Source organism: Falco naumanni, chromosome 5 (assembly GCF_017639655.2).
Source record: "Falco naumanni isolate bFalNau1 chromosome 5, bFalNau1.pat, whole genome shotgun sequence".
Classification (NCBI taxonomy): Eukaryota; Metazoa; Chordata; class Aves; order Falconiformes; family Falconidae; genus Falco; species Falco naumanni.
In genome coordinates, this window is record NC_054058.1 from 36,796,600 (window position 1) to 36,813,125 (window position 16,526).

The window sequence follows — 16,526 nt, forward strand, 5'->3', positions numbered from 1 at the left end:
GGGAGGGAAAGCTTTTACCTGACCTTGCTTGGAACAATGTCCTTTCGCTCCATCTATTTGTTTCTCTGCTCCCCCTGGTAAAGCTCTGTCAGAACCATTAAACTTCAGAGATCTGGTTTTCATGTAGCTGCTCAAAGGGTTTTGCAGTTGGCCCTGACAACTGTATTCCCACCATGTCCCCCATCGGGGGGCTTCCCTAGGTCCTGTGCAAGTGGGCTTTGCAGCCTGCTGCCCGTGGGGAAGGGGCTGGGGTTTTGGGAGCAGCGCAGAGTTCCCCAGCCGATCCATACCAAGGCTGTACAGTTTAATGGTTTATTTATTGACAAGGTGGAGGCTGGGACAGTGGGGAATGGGAGGCTGGGGAGGGAAGGAGGCTGCTTGGGCTCTGCCGGCAGCACCGGGACGGTGCTTTGAGTCCATTGCTCTTCTCCTACCCGGTCGCAGGAGCTAGGTGGGGGTACCTGGCCCCAGCAGGACGTCCCCCCGCATCCCTGGGGGCTGGCATCGGACCCCCATCCCCTGAGCAGCGCACTGCTCTGCCAGCGTGCCCCCGGCTCAGCCTCTTCATGGGACAGGCTGAGGATGGCTGAGACTTGTTGCCTGGGTGAGAGGGACAGCCTGGCCCACAGTGTCTCCTCGGGGCGAAGCGCAGCTGGCAGCCCCCATCCCCAGGAGAGGGAAGACACGACGGCGCTGGTCCCGCCGCGGCCCGCTGGGTAGGACCTGGATGCTCTGCCGTCAGCATGCTCGGGTGAGGGGCAGCCCCGGCCCGGTCCCCGATGGTGCCAGCTGTCAGACGGTGACTTCGGTCTTGCTGTTGGTGGCGAGGTGCCGGGGGGGCTGCCCGTACAGCGGGGCGCTGGGGCCGAAGGCCTCGGGCGGCCCCTCAGGGCACAGGGTGGCCAGGCCGGGCCGGCGGGGGCCACGGGGGGGGCCCCCCTCCCAGCCCCCCGGGAAGGCCGGGCCCCCCGGCAGCTTGGAGCCCTTGGCCTTGGCTGTGGGGCAGCTCTCGGGCAGCAGCGGGCCCTCGGTGGGCAAGAAGGGCAGGGTGCTGGTGGGGGGCACCTCCGGCCCCCCGAACCGCCTGTAGAAGTCCTCGGGGGCGCTCTCTGTGGGGACAGGGGTGCGGTGTCACCCCACGGGTACAGCCCTCCACCGGCCCTTGGGACTGGGGGGAGGCCGGGGTGGGGGTGGGGGTGGGCTCTGGGTGGGATCCTGGGTGCGGGGGGATCTTGGCCATGGATTGCTGAGGGGTGCTGTGGGGTTTGGGAGGTCCTGGGCACCGATTCATTCGACACCGTAGCGTGTGCATGCGAGATCCTGAGCTCTGGCTGGGTGGGCAGTGCTGCGCATCTGTTGGGGGTCCTGGGTGCTGACTGCGTGGGGAGCGCAGCGGGTCCATAAAATCATTTAGGTTGGAAAAGACCTTTAAGATCATTGAGTCCAACCGTAAACTGAACGCTGCCAAGGCCACCGCTGAGCCGCGTCCCCAGCTCTGACTGGCTGGGGTGGGCAGCGGGTCCATGAGGGATCCAAGGCGCTGCCTGCCTGGGGCAGGGGGGAGCTGCAGAGCCCCCCCCACGAGCAGCCGCCTCGGCAGCCCTGGGGGACAGGCGTGCTCATCCTGCCTGTGCCCCTCGGTGAGCCCCCCACCCCTCCCACCCCGTCTGCAGGGTCCCTGGGGTGCATCCCCCCCAGCTGCTACCCCAGCCGGCGGCAGCGGCACTCACCTCCAGCCTTGAGGGTGGTGTAGGCGGTGTAGGCAGGGGCCGGCGTGCCCAGGCTGCTGCCCAGGGGCAGGCTCTTGCCATGGCCGTGGGGCCGCCCCAGCGGGGGGGCGATGGCCACTGCGTTGTTCAAGGGCGGCTTGTCTGGGGGGGCAAAGGCAGGCGGGCGGGGGGGTCAGCCGCAGGCAGTGCCTGCCCACTGCCTTTACTCACCCAAGGGAACTTGCTTTCCCCCACCGTGCTAGTGCTTACCTGTGCTGTTCCTGGGGGAACCTCGGGCCAGACCCTCGCCCAGTGGGACCTGCATGCCCCCCATGAGACCGTCCACATGCTCAGAGGGGCCAAGGCCCGGCTGCTTCAGCAGGTCTGTCAGTGTCCTGGGAAGAGGGGTGAAGGGCTGTTAGGGCGATACCCCACTCCCCTGGCCCCACTAATGAATCCCAGCCCCGACACCCCCCCCTCTTTGGAGGCAGAGCCGGGTAGTCTGGGGCTAGGAAATGTCTGCTGGGAGCAAGTAGTGCACCCAGGCTTCTGACCTAGCTTTTGCATGGAGGCTGGCGAGCCCCCCACCAGTGAATTGGGGTCTGGCTGGGGCTGAGCCCTCCTGGAGCCGGGAGCATCAGCAGGTGAGGGCAGGGAGGGAAAAATGTGACTTGGAGTGGGCTGCAAGGGTACTACGAACAGAGTCGGAGGAAGCCAAACTGACAGTGGCTAGAACAACGCCTCAGGGATGCTACCCCAGAGCTGAGAGCCTGGTGGAGGAGGGAGGGGACAAGGGAGGGGACGCTTTGTCCCCTCAAAGTCCCTTCAAAGTGGAGAAGAGCCCGAGGAAAGGATTAGAGAGGCCACTTGTGCCTCTTCAGGGAGGAGGACAAACTAGTGGCAGCTTAACGCTCTCCTTATAAGTAACGGCATTAAACATTAAACACCATTACGTAAGATAAAGCCCTATTTCTTTTAACATTTGTGGACAGAGATGCTGCAGATGTGGCCCACTGGCAGTGCCAGAGCAGGGCATACTGGCAATGCCAGACTGGGGCATGCCAGCAGTGCCAGAGCAGGGCACATCGACCATGCCGGAGCGGGGCACACTGGCAGTGCCAGAGCAGGGCACATCGGCAATGCCAGACCAGGGCATGCCCAAGTAGTGTTGCAGCCTTTGGCAGCAAGTTGTGGCGCTGGCCAGGATGCTGCTGTTGGCATGGGGCTTCACAATGAGGAGACATGTCATTCCCCCTGTAGAGACCGGTCCTGTGTGACTGCAAGGGCACAGCAGTGTCCAGTCGGGGCTTTTCTTGGCTCCCTAATCCCCAGCTCACTGTCAGCATGCCTTGCACCTCGAAGGCTCTGGCTGTCTCATAGACACACACCAGGAGCTGCGGCAGGAGCTCACAGTTAGCAAGTGGCTGGACGATAAACAGCAGATTAAATTCAACGTTCATAAATGCAAATTGGAGTGGAAGGGGGGAATAATCCTGACTATGGATGTGTCAGCTCATGGCGCTGGAGCGCTCATTTTAGTGAACCCGGTGTGGGGAATTGCCAGGGAAGGCAGTGAGATCAACAGGGAAAGCAGTGGGTTATGCCCACAGGTGCAGATGCTCAAGAGGCCCTGAGGGCTGTTCCTGGGATGTTTTCCTGCCCAGTTTGGATCCAGTCAACATCATAGGATGAAGGCAAGAGCAAAGCTACAAGGGAGACTTGCTTGCCCTTTGGGTTAATTTCACATCATTCTTGGGGAGCTTTGGATAACACCCCCCTGGGATCACTTAATTTCCAAATGGGCCAACAGGACACTCATGGAGCCGAACAAATTGAAATGAGGGAAGAACAATAACCCCTGGCACCAGTATATACTAGGGGCTGACCAGTTGGAAGGCAGCTTGGCAGAAAAGGGCCTGAGGATGCTGGTGGACACCAAGCTGGCCATGAGCCAGCAGTGTGCCCTTGGGCCAAAGGCGGTGAATGGTCAGTCCCTGAGGCTGCGTTAGGCAAAGCGTGCCAGCAGGTGTGCTGGCTCCGTCTCTGGGCTCCCCTGTACAGGAGAGACATGGACATACTGGAGAAAGTCCAGCAAAGGGACACAAAGATGATGAAGGGACTGAAACATCTCTCTCTTGAGGAGAGGCTGGGAGAGCTGGGACTGTTCAGTTTTGGGAAGAGAAGGCTCAGGGGGATCTTAATCAATCTGTGTGAATATCTGAAGGGAAGGTGCAACAAGGACAGTGACAGGCTGACAAGAGGTGACTAGCACAAACTGAAACACAGGAAATTCTGTTTAAACAGAACAAACAACCTTTTTTCCTGCGAGTGTAGTCAAATTCTGGATCAAGCTGCCCAGAGAGGCCATGGCATCTCCATCCTGCAGCTATTCAAACCCCACACCTCCCCAGGAGCCCTCCTGCAGCTGACTGGCCCAGCTCTGAGCCCAGCCAGGCTCCTTTGGCCAGGGGTGCTGCACCCTGAGAAGCTCTGGGCACAAGCCTGGGTGGGTGGTGGGCTGTGCCCTGGCAGGGCAGGGGGAAGGCAGGTCCCCTGAGACTGTGGGCGCTGACTGTGAACCTGGGGAGCTGCTGTGCCATCAGCTACCACCTTCCCTGAGGTGCACTGCTTGCCTGCCCCCTCCCCACTGGCCACTGCCTGCTCTCGCCTGTCCCTGGGGCCCAGCACTCAAACAGGCTTGTTTCACCAGGAAGTTCAACGTGATTTGACCTATTTTTTTAAGTTGTGGTGGGGGTTTTTTTGTTGGTTTTTTTTTTTTTCCCCTCGGGTCTATTTTGAAGCTTCAGCAATCCTTTATCTGTGACTTCCTCTCCAGATAAATCCATCAGTGCTCTTTCTCTTAAGCCTGCCCTCCACATGTGGACAATAACAATTAACAATAATGGCACAAGCAGCTCTTAGTGAGCTATTTTGCTAAGGTGAGAAGCATGCACGAGCCCTCAGTGCCGGCAACACCCGGATTCACCCCCTCGACTTGCACCAAGATGTGCAATCAGCCAGGGCTGCACCCCCCCCTCCCCATCCTCAGGGAGCCTGGTGCAAAGAGGTGGACCTGGAGGGTGACGCGGTGTTAAGGACCTGCTGTCTCACCGTACGTACTTTTGGGGGTCTTATGAGTCCTAGCCTAGTCCCATAGCTAGGGGCCCTGGGGAAGGTCAGGCCACATCTCCCTAAGTCACTTGTCAGTCTGTGGCTCCAAGGTAGTTTCAGGCTGCAGATGGAGGTAGGGAACACAGGGCAGATGCGGCTTTAAACCTACACTGCTTGTCTGCAACAAAACACTAATGATCAGCACCACCGAGGCCTCCATCCACCAGCACGGCCACAGATGCTGAGCATACAAGGCCATGTGGGAAGGTTGCTTGCTACCCAGCTTGCCTGAGCACAGTCATGCAGCCACCTCCCTGGCAAGCCTGCTTGTGCCAACAGGTGCAACCAAGGTCCCCCAAACCAGCCTGGCATGAGCCCTGAGACCAAGTGACGTGGGAGATCCAGGAGCAGCGACAGAAGCCAAGTCAGCTCCCCAGCAGCAACTGGCATGCAGTGCTTGGTCTTCCCGAGCCATCCCCAGGGAAGCCGCCAGTGCATGAAACAGAGGTGCCCATGTGGGAGCAGGGCCCAGGGCCTGGCAAAGCACCCCGGCCCAGGGTCTGACTTGCTTTTGGGAGGTCTGAGCTCCACACCCCACAAGCCCAACAGGAGAGCAGCTGCAAGTCCTAGGCAAGGGGACAGTGATGGGAGGAGATGGGAGTGCAGCCTCCAGAGGAAAGGAGAGATGGAGTGACAGGTGAAGTGACATTGCCCCGAGCTGGACTGAACCCTTGGAGGGGATACAGAAGGTGGCAGTGAGGTTTGGAGTAGAGGCACAGTGGTGGAAAAAACACATGGCATGCTGCAGCTGCGGATGGGCTGCCACCCCAGCCGGCCACACTGTTTCTGTGCTCAGCAAGAGCATCAGGTTCACCTCCCAGGGTGGGGACGTTTCCCATGTCCCACAGTGCATCTGCTCGGGGCAGGGGGTGCCCGTCCGTGAAACCGAGCAGCGCAGGCACCGTGGGACACCTGCCCACCAGGGCCAGGACACTCAGGGATGCTCAGGAAGGCTTGGGGGTAGCAAGGCGCCTTTGCAAAACTGGAGTTGCAGCTGGGGGTAACGGAGCTTAGGCAAAGCACTGGGTGGTGGGAGTAAGCCCACCTGGCTGGACATCGTGTCCAGTCTGAGGACAGCAATCCAGGTCTCCCTCCCTGCCAGAGCTGGGTCCCCTCTCTCATCCCCCGGAGAGCCAGGGTGGAATGTGACGACTTGCCACACTGCCTGCAAACACCTTTTCTAGGTCTTTGCTGCCACCTGCTACCATGGGCATTGACTGCAGTCATGTCTGTGGACTGGAGCATTGCCAGAGAAACACCTGGCACGGTTGGATGCACAGTGGTGCTGGGTTTTGGGACCCCAAATAGCACAAGGGGACCCAGAGAGTAAAAAGCCAGCACTGGGGTCTCAGCTACTGTGGCTGCCAGGGCACTGGCTCCCACCAACTGTTTTGCCCCTCTCCAGTATCCCTGCTGCCCCCCAGGATGCTGCTCCTCACCCAGCTCTTCCCATAGGGATGTTCACCCCAGCCATAACCTGCAATCCCTCCCCAGGAGGTTTTGGGGAAAGGTCCAGGGCACGTGCCTGCTCTTGTGCAACGGGCACAGCCAGATCACAGCATCCCCAAGGACCTGATGTCCCCGGAGATCGGAGGCCTGAAGAAAAACACAGGCAGGTGTCCCTGACTCAATGCGGGGTTTGGCCAGGCTGAGCAAGTACCGGGGACGGGTGCCAAGCGTGAGCCAAGCAGGAAGGAGAGGGGTTTGCGGGAGCTATCATAAAGTCCTGCGGGAGGAAGGCAGATGGGGAGGGGAGGACACACCAGGTAGCTGCAGCTGCTCAGGCACCCACTTCCCTAGGTGAACCAGCAGGCAAAGCCAGGAGGAGAAGCTGTGCTGGAGGCGGCTGAGGCATGGGGGTCTCAGGAGAAGCTGGATCAGGGCACAGGTGTCACCATCTGGGAGGAGCTAGTGGGGTTTCTGCACCTGGTCACTCTTCCTGGGCTCAGATCAGGACCAGGACCATGACAAAAGATGTCTGGAGGCGCAGAAGTGGTTGACCTTGCCCCCACAAGTGGGAAGCCTGCAAGCAGTGGCAGCGTGAGCTGTCCTGGGTCAGCAGTCAATGCTCCCCAGGAGCGGAAAAAGCCCAGCAGGAGGGAGGGATGGGAACGGAAACCAAGCCAGCAGTGCAACAGGGAGCTGGCCCGAGGCCACAATGCGGTGCCCAAGGAGCAAATGAGAATCTCCTACCTTAGGCGCTGGGAGGGAGGCGAGGTAGTACTGCCGTGCCTTGGGCCACACATGGGTACAGGGGCAAGGCAGCTAGAAATAGCCCTGCTCCCTTGGAGGCGTCAAGACAAAATGTATTGCCCAGGCTGAGCGGGCACACAGCAGGATGGAGGTGACAGCATCCCTTTTTGGATGCCTGTGCCATATACCCAGCCTGTGGCACTGTCTCCATCAGCCCAGCACCCAGGAGGCCATGCCAGCCCAGAGCCCTGCCTTGGTGCCCAGGTCTGTACCTGATGCACTGCTATGACTTGTCAGTCACTGTTCCAGTGGAACTGGAGCTGCTTGTGGCTTATGCGGAAGGACATAGGGCACAGGAGATGGTGAGACTTCACCTGACTTCTGCGGTGATGGAAGTGCCTTTCTGATTTTGTGCCACAAAAGTGGGCGAGAAAAACTCGCCTTCTTCCAGTCCATGTGCCAGTGCCTGAAAAATCTGTGGCTTTGGGAAGAAAAGGCACCAATCTCCCCAAACTAATCAGGAAAGTTTGGATTTGCACGGGCAAGAGGGAGGGAGGACTTCGGGAAACACATGGCTCCAGCAGCACAGAACTGAGGCTACCCACAGAAAACACTCCCCAGTGAGTGGCAGCAGTCCTGCTGGCAGCTGGTGATGGAAGAAGGCAAGAGCCACTGGCAGGGAACGAGGACCCAGATCCTGGGAGCCGACCCCTCCCCAAGCACAGTATCTCCTTCCCAGGAGGTCGGTGGGGGAGACAAAAAAAAGACACGATGGCGGGCAAGTGGAAGGGGAGTCGGGAGGCAGGGAGGCTGGCAGAGGCCGTATTGATCTTGTCAAGATGCCAGAGCTTCCTCAGGTGACGTGGGGGGGGAGGTGTGCAGCAGCACCCTGCCAGGCTCCCTGCCAAGGGGGACCGCAGCATGGATCCCCTAAAACTGCTTTGCACTGCTCAGGAGGGCCCTGCGGCCCCCATCCATGCCTAGATACGACCCTCTTCCAAGCAGGGGGGCAGGGGGGTCAGCCTCTGCTCCCCTGGGTGGGTGCAAGGAGTGAGGTGGGTCTGACTATGGGGTGCAGTGGGTCTGGAGTCAGGGTGTGGAACCCAGTGGCTGCCCAAGCCCCAGGCAGGCAGGGGGACATGGGCACCCCAGGGGAAGGAGAGAGGGTGTCTGTGCTGGGGGGTGCAATGCGGGTGGCTCCCTGATCATCCCAGTGAAATAATTTCCTCCAGCCCTGTTGTTTTTGTTTTTTTTTTTAAGCTAAAATCCATGAACAAAATGGCATAAAAATGGATTTCTTGCCAGGCTCAACGTTCTCACCGGGAAGATGCAGAGTAGACCCCTGAAATGGGGTGAGAAGCATGTATCTGGAGCCAGGACTGGTGCAGGAGGGAGAGGGGAAGACGCACCGATGGCCACAGGAGCCGAGCAGGAGCTGGGGGAGGCGCAGGGGGTCTCCAGTGCCAATCTGTGCCTGGCACCCTGACCTTCCCCACCACCAGCCCTGTGCTCAGCCCCAGGAGTGGGCTGAAAAGCCAGTGGCAGGAGCTATAGGGTGTGGGGGCCAGGGTGAGGCTGTCCAACTTTCCGTTGGAGACTGAGCCCCAGGAGGTGCCCAGCCTGGTACCCCCTTGAAAAGGCAATGTCCCACCCCAGTGACCAGAGGCAGGCACCTGTGCACACCCATGCACACACATACACACACACACGCGCGCGAGCGCATGTGCATACGCGTGCACACACACACCGAGGAGGCGCAGCAGCCACAGCAGAGCTGTCTTTGCCATCTCATCTCCCCCCACACTGCAAGCGATGCTGAGCCCAAAGGGACTGTGGTCCCGAGTTGCCCCACACGCAGTCAGACCTGCTCTTGCCTTCTCCACATATCGGGAACCACAGCTTGGTTTGCGGGTGGGAGCAGGGGAAAAGCCATGTCCTATAGCTCACATGTCACCCACCCCACTGGCCGATGGGGATAGCTCTCCTGAGCCAGGGACAGGCCTCCTCAAGGGACAGAGCAGGTCATTTTGAGAGGTGACAGGATCACCCCTTCTCGTGGAGGCTGTCCTAGCTAGCAGCCCTCCACGCTGGGACAGGATGGGGGGGCTGCAGCCAACCCACCCCCGTGGTGTCTCAGCATGCCGGGATGGGGGGTTTGGGTGTCACCTCACCCTCCTGGCAGCCCCAGGGTGAAGCCAGGGTTAAGCCTACACAAGGGGCTAGGGACTTGGGCTGCCACCCATGGGGGAATTGAGTGGGGTGGGTGGGGGGACTGGACCCCTTTACCTGGAGACGGTCATCTCTGTCTGGGGACCCTGTGCCTTCTCCAGGCCCAGCTTGGTGAAGATGCCCACCAGCACCATGATGGCCACCACGCCGCAGATGATGTAGACGATCATGTTGGTCTTGTCACGAGTGGGGTCCTCGGGGGTCTCGTCCACCCGGGTGGGTGGCTGGCCCGTGTTGACCCAGTTGGGGGTGTCGTAGTTGGAGCAGCCGCTCTGGTCCAGCCGCCCGGGCTTGAACTGGCAGCAGAAGCGGTACCCGCAGGTCCCGCAGCAGTACTGGTAGATGCCGGCGTTGCAGTTGAACGGCGGGTCCCACTGCCCCATCACGTCGTAGTAACCGCGGCAGCGGTCCCCGCCCGGCGGTGCTGCCCCGGTGGGCGCGGGAGCCGCGGTCTCCGCCGCCGGTGCCTGGCTGCCGTTCCCGCTCTCACCGGGCCCCCCGGTGCTGGGCTCGCCGCTCCACACCCGGCCCGGTTCCAGCAGCACCAGGCAGCAGATACCCACGACGTAGCTCGGCTCCATCCGCCCGCGGCTCCGGGGGGCCATCCGGGCGAGGGGGCGAGTTAAAGCCGCTCGCCCGGGACCGGCCGCATGGCCGCCGAAGAGCCCCCGTGGAGGAGAAATGGGCTGGCGGTGGGGGTGATGGGGGGAAGGCAAAAAAAAGGGGGGGGGGGGGGGGGAAGAAGTGGGGGCGGGGGGGAAAGTGCGAGGGGACGTACCCCCTCCCCGCCTCTGCCCAGGCCGGCCGACGGGCAGCAATTCAGAGCGGGAGGCGCGGCGGGCGGCGGGGGAGAGCCGCCCTCTCCCGCCGGCCGGGGAGGGGGCGCGGCGGCGGGCGGCGGCGGCGGCGGGCGGGCGGGCTGGGGGCCGGTGGCCGACCCATCCCCGCGCCTCTGCCCGCTCCTCCCGGCACCGCGCTCCGCGGAGGGGAGAGGGAGGAACGAGCGGGGAAAAGCAGCGAAAGCCCTTCGCACCGGGGCGGGAGGAGCGGGAGGAGGAGGAGGAGGAGGGGGAGGGCGGGGGGAGGGAGCCGGCGCGGCCAGCGAGGCGCGGGGGGCTCGGCTCCCCCGCCGCCTGACAGCCTCCCGAGGAAACCGGAGAAGGTCCTTCACCGAGTCCTCTGCCAGGCTCCCCGCCGCCACCGGGCGGCAGGACGCCCGCCCTCCCCGTCGGACTGCCGCCGCGGGCGGCCGGGCACGCGTGGCACCCGCCCCACGCTGCCCCCTGAGCACCCCTCACCCCCGCTGCCAGACCCCCGCTCTCCCGGGCGGGAGCGGCGGGGCGCCAGGCTGGCACTTTGGGGTGCCGGCGGGGTGTGTGCTGGAGGGCGCAGCCCCTGGGGCGGTGGGGTGCCCTCCTGCAGCCCCGCGGCTGGGGCCATGCCGGGATGGGGGAAGAGCAGCAGCCCCAGCCCTGGGTGAGTATCAAAGCATCCCCTCAAGGGGAGCTGTGCACGGGGGGGGCTGCAGGACGGGTAAAGTGGGGGGCTACGGGGACACCCTCAGAGAGGCATCGTTCCCAGACCTGTGAAGATTTTTAGCAAGGCACTGGTGGGCCCCGTGTTTGTGCTTCAAAGTCTGGGCCTCTCTGGGTGATACGCACCCGCTGCTCTGTTCTCTGGCTGGTGCTGCCCATGAAAGTGGTGTTACTCCTCACTACCAGGTCCTCTTCCCAGAAGCGTGGGTTTGCTTTCCCTGCTCTGGGGCTGTTGTGGCAAAGGCAGGGTGGGGGAAACGGAGGTGCCATCGATCCCCTTGCCCAGCACTGGCATGTTATGCAGCCTAGGACAAGGGTGACCCGGAATGAGGGGCAGCAACACGTGGGAGCTGTGGCTGCAGCCTTGTCATCTCCAGACATTCCTGCATCCTGCCCCAGGAAAGACAGCAAATTCAGCATCACTAGCTCCTTGGGCAAATCATTGCCTCCGTGCTCCAGGAGAGAGAGGCTGGGTACTGCCTCATCCTGCCTTGTCCTGTCGGTACCCTAACCTGGGGGACAGGGCTGCCTCTGGGCTGCACAGGGCCGGCATGGGAGACCCCAGCCCCCAAGCAAGCAGTGATGCAAAAAGACATTGTAATGATGGAGGTGGGATTAAATGGATTGGGGAGGCTCTTCTCCCTCTGACAGGTGCCTCCTTTGGGCCAATGCTGAGGCCCCATGGACCAGCCTGTCCTCAGGACGTATCCCTGACCTGCCCCACCACAGGTGGCAGGCTGAGGGTCTCATAATGACACAGAGCTCCTGCAGACAATCACCCTGGCTACAGACTTGGGCAGCTTCCCGTGGGTGTGTGGGGCTGGAGCTGGCTGTTGTGAGTGGCTTGGGTAGGAGAGAGATGCACCATGTGCTGCACAGGGGGAAGAAATGCACCACCATCCTCCTCCCCGAGCATCATGGTGAAAGGATGTTTCAGGCCAGAGCTTTGCACAAACAACTCCCCCCTCCAGTGAGTATGAAATGCTACCATGTTTTGCTGCAGGAGGGATTTAGGGGATAAAGTATCCTCTCCCCAGTCACCAAGCCTGGGCCCTGCAGCCCCCCGACCGCTTCCCATCTGGAGGCTGGCAAAAGCCAAAGACATGGAAAACGGATAAAGAGAGCAGCTGGAGGCTGGGACATGTCCGATCGGCCCCCAGTGCCGCAACCTGATAGAGATCCATTAGGTAAGGTAGCTTGTAGCCTCCAGAGCTTCCCAAAAGAGATAAAAAGCCAGTGAGGTGGAAGAAAAGCATGCGTCTCCAAAAGCCATGCTTTCCCCTAATCTCAGAGGGGCTCTCTGATGAAAAGCCCCATTGGCTGGAAGTTACAGACATGGGGGTCGTTAGCACTAATAACCCACATCAATGTTGGCCTTGAGAACAGCTGCACAAGCAAAGTTTGCCAGCCGGCCAGGTAATGCCAGTAATGATTTCCCAGGCGCCTGGCAATAGCTGCCGACGTATGTGAGCATAGCCGCCCCGGGGGCCCAGAGGGTTTAGCAGGCTGTTAGCAGGCAAAGCGAAAAACTGGCCAAAATCGGGGAGTTTGCTGGAAAATGGTTGCCTGGCATGACCTGGGAGAAAGGGGATGGTTTTAAAGGGGAGAGGATGTTCACTGAGTGTGAAGCAGCTGATTTAAAGGGTCTCTGGGAGCGAGAGGGAGGGAGGGAGAGCCGCTCACAGACATTAGCTGCATGCATCAACCCAGAAGGAAACCAAACCCAAGGGCATGGCATGGAGGAGCATGTCCCCTGCAAGTCCCCGGTGTGCAAGGCAGGACCTGGCAGGGGCTGGCTCCACATGGTGCTGGCACCAGGGGCTGCAGGCAACCTGAGCCACCAGCTTGTCTTCCTCAAATAAGTGCCCCAGCCACTAGCTGCATCCCACAAAGGAGGGGGCTGTGTGAGGGGAATCCTGTATCCTGGCACCCACGCTTCTCACATCCCCGGGAATCAGCAGCAGGACCCATAGGAAAATTCAGGTCAGCAGGGTCCTCCAGAGAAAAAGCAAAGGACATGCTTGCAACATCCGCGGGCAGTTCTGGGGATGGGAATTTGGGAGAGGAGCTCTGCTAGTCTTTGGCCACCAGCCTTGAAGGATGTCATGGAAATATCCCCTGCAGTGACAATGCCACCCAGACTACAGAAGGGTGTCTCTGTGCCTGCAGAAATAGGATATGGGCGGTTCAGCACCAAGCAGGGAAGGATACACTGAGCGCTGACACTATAAACAGATTGTTTCTGGCAGGGCATGGCGATCTGGAGGAGATCCTCTCTGTCACAGCCAGAGAGCCTGACAGAACCAGATCCCTGCCGATCGCAGCGGTGCAAGCCACGCAGAGCTGCTAGGCCCCTGGCTGAAGAGGAGGAGAGAGCCATCACTGTATCACCAATGCAAAGCAAAGCCCTGGGAGACTCCCTGAGCATGGGAGGCTTTGGGGTGCAATCAGCTCCTGGGGAAAGCCAGCAGCAGGTGGTTGGAGCCCCTAAGCTACCCAGGAATCCCCTCCTAGAGCCAGAGAATCCGAGACATTTGCCCCAAAAAGTGATTTTTGCCGTGCAGGATCAAGCTGGCCTCTGGGCTGAGGGGTGAACAGAGGAAAGGATGCTGCCGTGGGGTGAATGCCCCATGTCGAAGGGCTGTGCCAGGACAGGAGGGCTCCTGCCAGCCAGCACCTCCTGCCGCAGAGCGCTGTGGAGCGGGTTTTGCAGCTTGCAAATCAGCAGCTAATGTTCGACATTGTCAGCTGAGAAGAGCTGAAGGCGAAGGAAGGCTGTCAGGAAGAGCTTCCAGCACGCGCTGTGATGCTATCTCCTGCCTGGAGGCAGAGGAGAGGCAGAGCTCCTGTCACAGTCCCTGGGGGTACATGGGGCACTGGCATCTCCGGCACTTCCTGCCATCCCCCAGGAGACCTGCTCCCCTCCAAAACTTCGGCTACTGAAGCTGGTGCTGTTTCAGCCAAGGGTAGAGCTGGGGAAGAGGCTCTCCTTGCATTTGTCTTCACTATGGGGGAATTTTCTTTGGCCATCAGCGTTCTTCTGGGAAGTCCTCGGTTTTCCCAGACCTAGGACTGGCATGAGGGATCCCCAAGGTCACGTGCTGGGCTAACACACAGTAAGGTTTTGTTCCGCTCTACACATCCCCATGGGCTCAACGGATGAGGGAACCCAAAGGAGCTCTTGAGCTTCTGATGGTGGTGATGGAGAGCTAGAACAGGGCAAAGTTCAATGCACTGGGTGGGGCTGCACAGGGATGCAGTGGCAGAGCATGGAGCAGCCCCCAGCCACCTTATTTCCAGCCCAATGTGCACAAGGATTTTATTCCCCTGCCTGCGCTTGATGCTCTGGCTGTAAAACGGCTGTAAAAGAGCAACTGTGCCTCATAATGGCTTATAGAGAACACAAGCATATGTGCCTTTACCATTACAATCATAATTGCAAACATTCAAAAGTCAAGATTTGCAAGCTCCCAGCTTCCCAAAGGTGGTTGGATTCAAACCCAAATGACATCCAGAGGAATCAGGAGAAAATCAGCTCAAAGCAAGGGTTTATTTTTAATTTATGCCGCAGTATGGGCAAGCATGATCTGGGCTGGCAGCCCGAGTTCCCCCAGCTGCCACTGTTAAAGAGCAGCCATGCCCCCAGATGCAGCTGCAGAGGCCTCCAAGCACTGACTGCGACCCCCAGGATCCTGTCAGGGCTGGCTGTGTATGGACTTTGCAGTTAGGATTAATCCCGGAGACTGTGCTGGTGACGGGGGCTGAGCTGGTAAATGTACCCCCTGTGCAGGCACTCAGTACCCAGCAGCTCTCTGGTCCCAGGGCCTTTGCTGACGTGGCCTGCAGATTGTGTTGTGGATGGGTGTGGGGTCTTTGCAGCCCCCTTTACACTCATCTGAGCTTTGGGGTGGCTGGTGGGAAGTTGGACCCCAAGCTGTCCCCTCACCGGTGCCTGTGAGCGGAGCAAGAACAGCCCAGCCCCAAACCTCCCTCCAATGCTGGGCTTGTGCGGGGCCGGTCCCTGCCACTATCCTGGGAGGACCCCCACCATCCTCTGCTTTCCTGTTTAAATCAAGTTTCCACCAGCTTTTTCAAGCATTAAAAAGCCATATAAGCACACCTGGAGGTGGTGGTGCACAGCCCAGCTCACCCGGCAGTGCTGCAGCATCCCTGGCTGTGCTGCCCCTCCCAACCCCTGGCCGCTCCTACCCCCGACCACTCCTCACGCAAGGCGCTGATTCAAACTGCAATCATTTAGGGCAAAAATGCACCCAAATGGAGAAAAGATGAGAAAGCAGCTGTCCCCATGCAGGGCATACCCAGGGCTGGGGGAAGCCACTGTGTGTGAAGGGTGGTCTGCTGCAGAACAGACAGGAGACAGCAGGGCCAGCCCCGGATGCTTTTGCCAACTATGGAGCAATAAAAACCAGGCTGTGGCAGCAAAAGGGACCCAACAATTCCCCCCCATGCTTCAGGGCCCAGGATGGCAGTGGCAGTAGAGTGAGCTCTTGGTGTTTGTGGGGGGTGGGGAGCAGGGTGTGTGTGTGGATTTAGGGCACCTGTTCCGGTGGCTGAGGCAGAGTCGGCAGGAGGAGGCCATATGGCTGGGAGCAGCGTGTGGTGTGCCATCCCGGCAGCAGACCGGCAGCAGCAGGCAGAGCCTCTCCTCGGGAAGGGCGGCCGTGCCAAGCTCAGGCTCTGGCACAGGCGCCAGCCGGCTGCCAGGTACGCTCAGGTGCCATGGGACGCTCAGCTTAGAGCCTGTGAGGCAGCACTGCATGGCCGGCACAGTGGGATGCCTCCACGCAAACCAGCTGCTCCTCCTCATCCCCAGGCACCAGGGGATGTGCGGGGGCTTGTCACCCCTACTCTGGTCTGGGCCAGGTGGGTATAACTGCGTGTGCGGTTGTAGCAGGGTCTAAGTGCCGATGAGCACAGGGAATAGGGTGTATGGAATGGGACACAGCCATGTAAATGTGTGTGTGCATGGGATGTGTGTGTCTGAGTGTATGGCAGGGGTTGTGGTTGCACATGCATGTAGGGGGGTGCACGCAGGTGCATGTCTATGTGTGTAAATACGTGGGGGGGGGCTGCATGTGTGTGGGCATGCACATGCATATAAGCACCTGGTGCAGTGGTGCATGTGTGTGTCAGTGTACGGCAGAGGGGTGCAGGCATGTGCTGCATGGCTCTGTGCTGGTGGTCATCTCAGGGAGGGATCGGGTGGACATGCTGTGGCTGGGAGAGCCCCAGGGAGTGGCCAGAATGGCTGGAGCAGCAGATCTGCCCGTGTGTCGGGGAGGCTGGCCAGGGCAGCCGGCGGGCAGCCGAACAGGGCTGCCCAGTGCTTGCAAACCTCCCAGCAAGCAAATGAAATCTTTTCTTCGACAAGGACAGCATTTCAGTGTGGAAACAGAGGGTAGCTAGTGGGACATCGGCAGGAGGAGTCCATCCACCTCCTCCCTCTGTTCTGCCCCACGCCAGGGGGATGGGCTCCTCCAGCAGGGGAGGGGCTCAGCACTCCACTCTTCTCACATAACCCTTTTCCAGCAAAGGCTGGTCCCAGACTTCCTGCTCCTGCCCTTGCTTGAGATGCAAAGGGGTGAAAAAGCAATCAGGGGTGTGTGCTGAGAAAAAGGGGCTTTGGGCAGTCATTGGGGAAGGCTCGTGAGCAGAAGCTGGCAGGAGA

General features: G+C 60.3%; 1 protein-coding gene across 1 annotated transcript; it reads right to left on the reverse strand.

Moving 5' to 3' along the window:
• Positions 1-298: 298 nt before the first annotated feature.
• SHISA8 (shisa family member 8) lies at positions 299-10,498 on the reverse strand. The gene is made up of 4 exons (XM_040597081.1): positions 9,360-10,498; positions 1,980-2,104; positions 1,731-1,871; positions 299-1,109 (listed from the first exon to the last, which is right to left on the reverse strand). The coding sequence occupies exons 1-4, from the start codon at positions 9,905-9,907 to the stop codon at positions 793-795; spliced, it is 1,131 nt and encodes a 376-aa protein (XP_040453015.1). The 5' UTR covers positions 9,908-10,498; the 3' UTR covers positions 299-792.
• Between the last annotated feature and the right edge of the window lie 6,028 nt (positions 10,499-16,526).

Bases quoted from the DNA above. Each gene is read 5' to 3' on its own strand.
- SHISA8 (XM_040597081.1), bottom strand. From the start codon at position 9,907: ATGGCCCCCCGGAGCCGCGGGCGGATGGAGCCGAGCTACGTCGTGGGT. The intron at 2,105-9,359 runs GTAAAGGGGTCC...CCCTCTTCCCAG, and splicing joins ACAGAGATGACCGTCTCCAG to GACACTGACAGACCTGCTGA. The intron at 1,110-1,730 runs GTGAGTGCCGCT...CTGTCCCCACAG, and splicing joins CACCACCCTCAAGGCTGGAG to AGAGCGCCCCCGAGGACTTC.